The sequence below is a fragment of the Tripterygium wilfordii genome, chromosome 17, assembly GCF_013401445.1.
Source record: "Tripterygium wilfordii isolate XIE 37 chromosome 17, ASM1340144v1, whole genome shotgun sequence".
Classification (NCBI taxonomy): Eukaryota; Viridiplantae; Streptophyta; class Magnoliopsida; order Celastrales; family Celastraceae; genus Tripterygium; species Tripterygium wilfordii.
Window position 1 is genome coordinate 5,026,362 of NC_052248.1, and position 9,707 is coordinate 5,036,068.

Here is a 9,707-nt window from a genome sequence, read left to right on the forward strand (position 1 = left end):
TACGGACCCGATAGTGATAGCTACATGTTCATGCTGTGGTGGAGGTATTGATCATTGAGGTAAAAAAGTTAAGCACTACAAAACTAAGAAGGTATAATATAACATTGTACTTTGAAGTAATCAAATGACCCATATCTGACATTATCATCCAATTCTCAAGAGGTGCTAGTCTATCTTATATGTAGAAGTTCAGTGAGTTGTAAATGGAACATGTCCGCTTATAACCATCAAGTAGATCAACATATTGCCCAAAATGCTTTCAACCTTTTAATCAAGTTTTGTCGAACATAGATCCACGCATGCTCACTAAAACCAAGCAACCCAACAATAGCCCAAAAGGCACAATTTCCATCTTTTACACACATTATATAAGGGAGCAAAATATGCGGAAACTGACTAATATAGACATGTTGCTAGTTAACCTTAAACGATCTTGACCTCCTTTGTTTAGGGATCAATGGAGGATTGTAGATAGAGGAACAACTGTGTCTACCTGATTCCTGAGAATGAAGAAATTTGTGGTTAACGTACTCGAATGCACATAGAATACGATGAGTAGATGTGTCAACTTTCTTATTTGAGGAAAAGCGTCCACGAGTATTTGTCTTCACAACCAGTTCGACAAGGGTCGTGGTTGATGGGTTAATTAGCTTTATCAACTTCCTAAGTAGACTGACTTAGCCCTTGACTTATGTTCAAATTATTGTGTGAACAACTCTAGCTCGACACTGCAACTAATATTATCATCTTTAAGAGAATCACAAGGCAAAAAGTCAAGCTTCTTCCGAAATTTATCAATGCATGCAAGTGGGATAGGACGACATTCATCTATGTATACTTTAAGCACATGGTAATCCATGTGTCAAACATTTAGACGCTGCAAGAGTGGATGTTTGCTCTAACAACTTTAGACCACTCAAATTCCACCAAAATATGCTGTAACGCATCAATGGAAACAAAACCTCATATTTCTTGGAATTGCTCTGGTTTGAATTGATGTTGGACAATATTTTTACTTTTCTCGAAACTAACTTTTATTGTTGTGAATTGATCTTGAAGGAGCTAATGAATAGACGACTATGTTGACTCCAAGTCCAACTGTGATGAGCCCATGTATCATTTTAATTTAGAATGCTGATCCCGTTTGTTGTTTGGTTTCCGAAATACTTATAGATATCGGTCTAGGTAGATATGAACATCTCTTTGTATGACGTCAACCAGACGTATTTGTATAATTCGAGATAGCCGAATTGTCTTGTAAATTTACCTCAATAGTGGATAAATTATATACATATTCTATCTCAATTTCTTATTCTACTAATGTGTGCCACATTGAGTAGAATGCATCCTAAGATTCCTGGTCCACAAACCTTTTTTACGATTCGTCATAACACTTTTATCGCTATGCCATTTACAGAGTAATTTCAAGCATAGTTTTTAAAACCATATCATACCAGCTGTTCAATCGGTTGAATTGTGAACCGTGAGGTTCGAATGTACGATACATCTAAAATATCGTTTAAACATTCAAATCGTCTACGCCACCAGAATATTGTCAAACTGTGAATATACAATGAATCGTTTAAACCTTAAAATTGGCAATTTTGTGTGTAAAATATCAATTAAACCCGGGTTTAAAAGCCGTTTAAACCTTGAAATATCTCTAAAATGACTCATGGATGATTTATATTGTAGATTATAATAGAATTTTATTTTTTAACTAAGTAAAATTATATATTGGTAATATATTATATATATTATTGCCAAATTATATACTTATGTAGTATATAGTTATATACTATATATCTAATAAATATTAATTTATTATGTATTAAAAAACAGCGGTTCAACCTTCATCGTACCGATTGAACCTTAAAAATCGTGAACTTTCGGCCTACACGATATGGTTTTAAAAACTATAGTTTCAAGGCCTCGAGAAAATACTTGGGCACACGAATTCATCAACGCCAAATCTCTATTAGTGAAAACAACTCTTGGATTAATGCATCCATCCATCATTGACCACAAACAACTTAAACCCCAAGTATAATTGGCTTTTTTTTTTATTGCAAGAAAATAAATGCTATACAAAATGTCATGTTTGTTGAGTTACGTTCACAATCTCAAAAGGAGGCATCATGAACCTATTAGTTTTGTATGTCACATCCATCAGTAAAACATACGGAAATGCACGCGATAGTTCTAACAAGTGTGGATGTGCAAAGAATAAATCTTGGAGCTCATTAGTTAAAACATTATTTCGATGAAAGAAAATGTATTGTAGTGGTTTAGGAATGAAAAGAGTTGTTGCATTTGGGATTTACCAGCTTTCTCTACAGTCCGAAACTTTTTATGTGCATTGTATATAGTTTGAACGGTTGACAAGTTATTCAGATCCCTGTTTTTGTGTAAGGCTCTTTTTGTATACTCCTAAAACATTAGGATCTCATAAAGCTATTTACCAAGAGCATCACTATACTTCATAAGCAATCCAAGTATCCAACTAAAGCATCAATAGTCTCTATTGCTCATTCTAAATATTCAAAGTGAAGACCCTTGATTTTACACCAACGATTTGAAACATGTGGGATCCAAAGCAGTAGGCCCCATTTGTCATCTCATTTATCCACGCCATTAAAAAGTGATTATTACTTTACACCCTTACTTTACACTTTTATGTGAGAATTCCTATGTATATATGTGTGTGGGTACATAAATCATTCTACGCGTATGTCTCTCTCTTCTATCACAAGAATTTGAAATAACTTCAAAGTTTGCCAGCTTTGTGTGAACTGGTTTGGTTACAATGTTGTTTGGCATATTTGCATCTCCTTCTCTCACTCAAGGTACCTTCTTGCGAATTATTGTGCATATTAAAGTAGTTTTTGCGTGGTCAACTTTTTTTTATAATCTCCAACCTCACTGAAACACAAGTTAATCCCATATTATAATGTAGTTTTTGTATGGTCAACACACGTTAATCGCATACCCACCTCCTCTTACCACATAAAACCATTTATTATATCTGGTTTTTTATGCTTCTTCGTTGCTTCTCATGTTAAAATGCAAGCCTGTCCCAGAGACAAAGTTAGCATGCCAGCTTTGTCCACCCTACACACGTTAACACCATAGCTATATAAAGGCCACAAGAAGATTACTCTGCATCATCAGCATTCAGCACTCTAGCTACCTCCTCTGCCTCAATCAGTTTAGCTCTCTGTTTTTCTGTTCTTAAGAGAAGTAGTTAAACATGTCAACTGTTCAATTTTTGCTTGCTCTGTTCCTAAGTTGGTTCATGGCAACTTCCAAGGCCAATTTCTACGACGACATCCAAGTAACGTGGGGCGATCAACGTGGGAAGATACTCGAAGGAGGACAGCTTCTCACACTCTCTCTTGACAAGTATTCAGGTTCTGGTTTCCAATCCAAGAACGAGTACCTATTCGGAAGGATCGATATGCAAATCAAGCTTGTTCCTGGCAACTCTGCTGACACTGTCACCACATTTTATGTAAGTTTAAAAGTAGTCGATTCTCAATGTCCCTTCTCTAGTAATTCAAGATGAGTTTTCTCATGTGGAACTCTTGTGCAGTTATCTTCTCAAGGACCTAACCATGATGAGATCGACTTTGAGTTCTTGGGCAACGTATCAGGAGATCCATACATACTTCATACCAATGTCTTCTCTCAGGGGAAAGGCAACAGAGAACAACAATTCTACCTTTGGTTTGATCCCACAAATACCTTCCACACCTACTCCATTGTTTGGAATCGCCAACGCATCATGTAACAATCTAACACTACTTAAATTCCCTATGAATCTCAACTTTCTTGAATTATAATTCAAGATCATATAAGTCTTTCTAATACATTTACGATACATTTTTCGTTACAGTTTCTTGGTCGATGACATTCCGATAAGAGTGTTCAACAATATGGAATCGAATGGAGTTCCATTCCCAAGCAACCAACCAATGAGGCTTTACTCAAGTCTCTGGAATGCAGATGACTGGGCAACCAGGGGAGGCCTAGTAAAGACAGACTGGACCAATGCTCCTTTCACTGCTTCTTACAGAAATTACAAGGCCAACGCTTGTGTTTGGTCACAATCTAGTTCTTCTTGCGCCTCCAAATCCTCAAATGGCTTGCAAGACAGTGCATGGCAAGAACAGGGGCTTGATTCCAAGGGCAGAAACAGACTTAGATGGGTGCAGCAGAAATACATGATATACAACTACTGCACTGACTTCAAACGCTTCTCTCAAGGCCTCCCAACTGAATGCAAGCGATCAAGATTTCTCTAGAAAGAAATATTACAGGCTACAATCACCTTGAACATTTAATTAATTGACTCAATTCATGAAATTCTTTGATTCTTTCTTGTGCAAAAATATCATTGTATTATTCAATAAATGTGTTCTCTCTTCATTTCAATATCGAACTCTGAAACTTCTATCTAGTGTGCAAAACATCCTTTAGGACGAAACATTAGTAGTGAAGAAAATAGAAATGTAGTGAACATAGGGCATATTTGAACACATTTTCACCACCATTAGTTTAAGCAGCAACAGAGACATTACTTGAACACAATAATATATTCATGAGAACCTATAAAACAGTCACGCAGACGTGGAATCTGTCTTCATGGATCATGCCTCCAAATTTACCGCAACTTAAATCACCAGACAAGTTCAGCGATTGGGTAATTGGGCTATTGCCAAGGTTCACAGATATCTTAAGATAGAGGTGGCGAGCTCTTAGCAATTATAAATCATTGAATAAATGATGCACTAACCAAAATTTGTTGACTGAAGCCCTGAAGATGGCCTACATAAGCAAGAAAACATACCGCCTACAGAAGATCCATAAAGTAATCCAAACCTTGCCCAATTTCCCAGATTGAGATACCAGTCCCCCAACGACGAGCTTCCTCAAGCCGCATAGATATTGACATCAATGAAGGGTAGAAAACTGCATGTTTCTTTTGGTCCTCATCAGCATACAAGAAGTAGTGTTCCCCGCTGTTCTTTTCCCACTGCAATGCGGGCCTGTGCTTCTCTAACAATGAAAGGTAATCCATTCCAGTGATAGCCCCACCTCCTGAGCCTGCAGTTTTAACATACATAGTCAGATACAAGTATGCTGACATACTTATCCTCCTGTCTCCTACAAAACCACACTTAAACCTAATCACAATGTAGTTACCATTTCAAAAACAAATTTTGATCTAAAAATGACTCCGAAAATCAAATGTCAAGAAAGAAAAACAAATTTTAAGATACCAAAACTATAGAATATATCATTAGATGGCCTCAACTGACATGCCATTAGCGAGTTAAACACCAGCTGTTGGAGAGGGCCAACTGGACGAGTAACACATTCTAAAGACAACTCCTCGATGCCTAGGAAAAAATGTGAAGGGTTTAGAGTCATAAGGGTATTTGGTACATTTGCTGAGGACTCGGGCACAGGTTTTCAGATACACTGCATTCATGCCATTGTTAATGATGGCCAAACTGTACATAAAATAAATAATGTGCCTCCTCCAACACGAATCATGAACATTTCAAAAGGGGGGAAAAGGGAATAGAGTACCTCCAGAATGGATGAAATCATTTCCATAAAAATTGATGCCAAGAAATATCTTGTGGGCCAGGCTTTGATCATCACGGTCAGACATACCAAGAAGCGTCTGTAGGGTGAAATGGATCCACTTGAGAGGTGCATTAGGCCCTGGATGTTGAGGGCTTGAGAAATCATAGGTCATAAGTGAGAAACCGTCCACAGCATTGCTCAGACTGTTGAGATCTTCTGGGCCAAAGTCATGCGCTTGAGCTTTCTCTGAGTGGGGCGGACCAATAACATATATCAACGTCAAACGTTGCTCAGGTTTCCTCATTGAGCTCACATAGTGTAGGGCGTGACCAAGTTCTTTGATAAATTGCAGTGCCTAAGGTTAGAAAGAAAAAAAGATCCATTAAACTCCACTGGACCACAGATCTTAGAAAGCAAAAAAGGCTACATAGATCTTTGCTTGGGAGCAAATATTATCATTAACATGATATACAATAGAAATACGCATTGAGAATTATCAATATATAAGAGTACAGTAATGGTTATTTATGATTTACTGATTAGCAGGTTGTTCTCCACTCAGCTACTAATGCTTTTTATCCAAGCTAGATAACTCAATCTCTTGGATTCAGCTATCCAGAATCTTAATATTTCAGTATGAATAGGAGGTTAATATTATATTCATAAACTTGAAATCATTGCTGGTTAGTTCAGGAATTAGCACAAACTGACAATATAAGGCTGGAAAGAGAGCAACATGACATTTGTTCCAAATGCTTTTCAAGTCAACTTTATCTACAAACTTAGTCGAGTTAAAACAGAACAGTATAACAATAAGATCTTCAGTTACACACTAGTTCATCAAAAATGTACCAAAATCTTAAGTATGTGAAATCTAAAAAGCATCACAAAATATACCACAGAAGGGGAATTATAAATGCACATCTTTACCATATTCCTCATGTCCAGATCATGCAAAATACCATAAGCTGCCCATCTGGACCAAGACTCTAGCACAATACCATCGTACTCCATTTCCCTAACATCAAGGAGAGGGTCGCCAAAAGATTAGATAAAATATCCGTAAGACTGAAATCTTTCAGTAAATGTCAATTCTTAAGATATGATGTTGTAGAACTAAACCATATAATTCGGACACCAATTGCCAATAACGTGCAAAACAATATTCTTCTAAAGAAAGGAATGAGAATTGGAGGCATACTTGCACTCTTTCACAATAAGGTCAATAGCTTTACTTCTTAGTGTCTTCTTCCTAAGAAACTCCACAGGAGAGGCTTCCAGAACAACTCTAGGTAGCACCTACATCCAAAATGCAATTAAGTGATATTACTTCTTGAATCAAGCATACTTGAAGAGTCAATCATTATTTAGAAGAAGCCTCTTCCTTTCCATAAAAATCTTCGAAGGGAGCTATAACAGCAAATCAGCTAAAAATAAAAATACATATCACACAAACAACTTCAGAGAATATTAACCATGGAATGTTTTGGGAAAAAAAAAATGCTTTTGCTAAGTTAGCCAGGTAATAGTACTCTCACCAATTCACAAGAGCAAGAGGGAGAGCGGGCGACATTTTCAATACCTGAGCATTTCCTCTCCTTCTGAGTTCTGAAATCCAATCTACATCAGCATTATGTCTCCCCTCCAGAGTTAAGTGTGTCCCTTGGCTGGTCCAAAAAAAATGAGGGAACTTTGAGGAGTTGTAATGTAATGATGCCGTTTCTTTTTTCTAAAATTCATAATTTTCTACAGAACATAAATCAGAAACCTCTTCCAACACTTCACTAATATATTCTATACTTTATCATGCTAGTGTTATTCAAAACAAAGTCCTGACTGGAAATTGGGGAATGCAGAAAAACATTTACAGTGTTTACCTCTTCAAATCATACCAGACAGGTGATAAATGCGTGAACTTAGAGTTAAACTCCTTTGCGATGTCATAACCTTTAGAATTCCTGCGAGAGTGAGAATTCTTTCAGCAATACTTACTACTTGACCCAGCAACAAGAATATCACATTCCATTAGCAACTTATTCAATATAAATTGAACAAAATTGTCGATATAAAAATCCGTAGTCATCATATTAGGAAATGTGCAGGCAACAAAAGAGGTTGGTATAACAGACAAGAAAGAAAATTTAAGAGGACATGAAAATCAGAAAACAACACTCTAATTTCAGAAAGTTACTTAAAATTTTACTTAAATGATGAAAGACCAAAATAGAGTCATACACCTACCATGGAGTTATATAGGCTAAAACAGGATACGTGTAATGCCGAAGAGACAAGTTCTCTGAAACTTTTGAGTGCTCCTGTAATCCTTGAAAGTATTAAAATTAGTCATACCCAAGAAAAGAACCAGCGATTTTGAGTCTCTTCAAATTTTCAATTCATGACTCGCAACGTGGAATAAGAGGAAGATAACAGAACATACAGAGAGGATTTCTTGGAACTTCACATCAGTTTTGGCAAGGCGGTGCTGATGCACAATTGAAGATGAGTCAGAACTGTGCGTAGGTGGAGTAAATTTGATTCGATAGACAAGCACGGAGATGGCTGGAATGACGATAAAGAAGAAAACGAAGATGGCAAAGAGGTTGCGATTCGAAGCTGAATCGCTGAGTTCTTCCGCTTGCCTAGACCTATCGACTTGGCTGCGGCCGCCATCGGAACTCGTTTCGACGCGACGGCCTCGCCTCTTCGCCACCGCCATCTGTAATGTAGTGCCTCTTTGTTGGGTGGCTGGGACCTGCTGTAAATTTTTTACAGCAGGTCCCGCTGTAATGAATCTAAAGGGACTAAAATTTTTTTTTTTTTTTTTTAAAATTATGGATGTGTTTTGATCAGGTTTACCGTTTACGAGTGTAATGGTATATTTTTTGTCTCATACAAAAATCAAATTGAACATGAAAAAGAGATGAAAATTGTGAACCGTTGAATATAAACCCGTAACATTATATGTCTATCTTGTGATGAATTTGATTTTTGTTTCGGATGAAAATTATACCGTTAGATTCGTAAACACGATCAAAATACATTCATAATTTTATTTTATTTTTAAAAAAATTTTAAATACTTCTTATTTATTAAAGTGGGGTCTGCTGTAAAAAAAATTACAGCAGACCCCCGGCATCCCTCTTTGTTGGACCGAGGAGACGGATCAGAAAACTTCGAGTAGCGCCACCGTAAACGACACCGTATGTATTAACCAACTTCTCTTAACAAAATTTGGGATATTAATTATTACTTTTAAATTTTAATTACTAATATTTTGGGATAAAAAGTGTGGATTCCAAATTTCCAAGTCATCCACAAAAGTATACGACTAAGTCCCTGAGTCAAATACTCTTTGTTGGGCATAACTGACTCGAAGGAAACGAGAAAAAAGGTATGGCAATGCAAAATGTACGTGGAAAAGTTTAATGGGCGGACCAAAAAACCCGATATCATAGTCCCAACTCCCAACATTCCATAAAAATAACAGAAAGTTGGTAGGCGTTCATATTTGAAATCCACCCATAATGATCCACCATACCCATCTGAGAGCTTACAATTGTTGATGTAGATTGTTGTACTTGTTGAAACTAATAGAGAAAGAAAAATCTCACATTGAAAATGGATAAGAGTTTTAAACATTTAAGAGAGAGAATGGAGGGACCGCCAATATATATATATATATGTATGTGGACATCAACAAATTAACATAACTTGCGCACTTCTATCTCAGCTATTTGATCTATTGGATGGTTGAGATTAAAAAATTATGGGTTCCAAAATTTAACCCGTTTTCTACCATAACCCGTTTCAATCCCAGCATGCTTCCTCCTCGCGACTTTCCTCCCTCTCAAAATTCCATCCCAGCGTTCTCATCATTTCCCGTCTTCTTCACCGCGATATCCTCTTCTTTATCTCTAGTTTACTTATTCATCATCAGATAAACCCAATTTGCTTCATCTCTGGTTTGCTTCTTCCACATCATCTTCTTCATCTCTGGTTTCAATTATTTCGAACAAAAGTTCTTTGGGTTTGCGGTCGCGAATCACGACAAACAAATAAGGTCGTCTCATCTCCGAGAAGGTCAAGTAGTTCTCCTCATCTCCGATGCCTCG

At 36.9% G+C, this 9,707-nt stretch overlaps 2 protein-coding genes across 2 annotated transcripts; one reads left to right on the forward strand and one right to left on the reverse strand.

Annotated features, from left to right (window-relative positions):
• Positions 1-3,155: 3,155 nt before the first annotated feature.
• LOC119982635 (xyloglucan endotransglucosylase/hydrolase protein 22-like) lies at positions 3,156-4,455 on the forward strand. Its single transcript, XM_038826114.1, has 3 exons — positions 3,156-3,511; positions 3,593-3,786; positions 3,896-4,455. The coding sequence occupies exons 1-3, from the start codon at positions 3,251-3,253 to the stop codon at positions 4,302-4,304; spliced, it is 864 nt and encodes a 287-aa protein (XP_038682042.1). The 5' UTR covers positions 3,156-3,250; the 3' UTR covers positions 4,305-4,455.
• Positions 4,456-4,576: 121 nt separating this feature from the next.
• Positions 4,577-8,831, reverse strand: LOC119982634 (chitinase domain-containing protein 1). Its single transcript, XM_038826113.1, has 9 exons — positions 8,734-8,831; positions 8,033-8,325; positions 7,837-7,910; positions 7,473-7,553; positions 7,178-7,262; positions 6,797-6,894; positions 6,526-6,613; positions 5,596-5,950; positions 4,577-5,106 (listed from the first exon to the last, which is right to left on the reverse strand). Exons 2-9 carry the CDS (start codon positions 8,309-8,311, stop codon positions 4,853-4,855), a joined length of 1,314 nt encoding a protein of 437 aa, XP_038682041.1. The 5' UTR covers positions 8,312-8,325; positions 8,734-8,831; the 3' UTR covers positions 4,577-4,852.
• Positions 8,832-9,707: the final 876 nt, after the last annotated feature.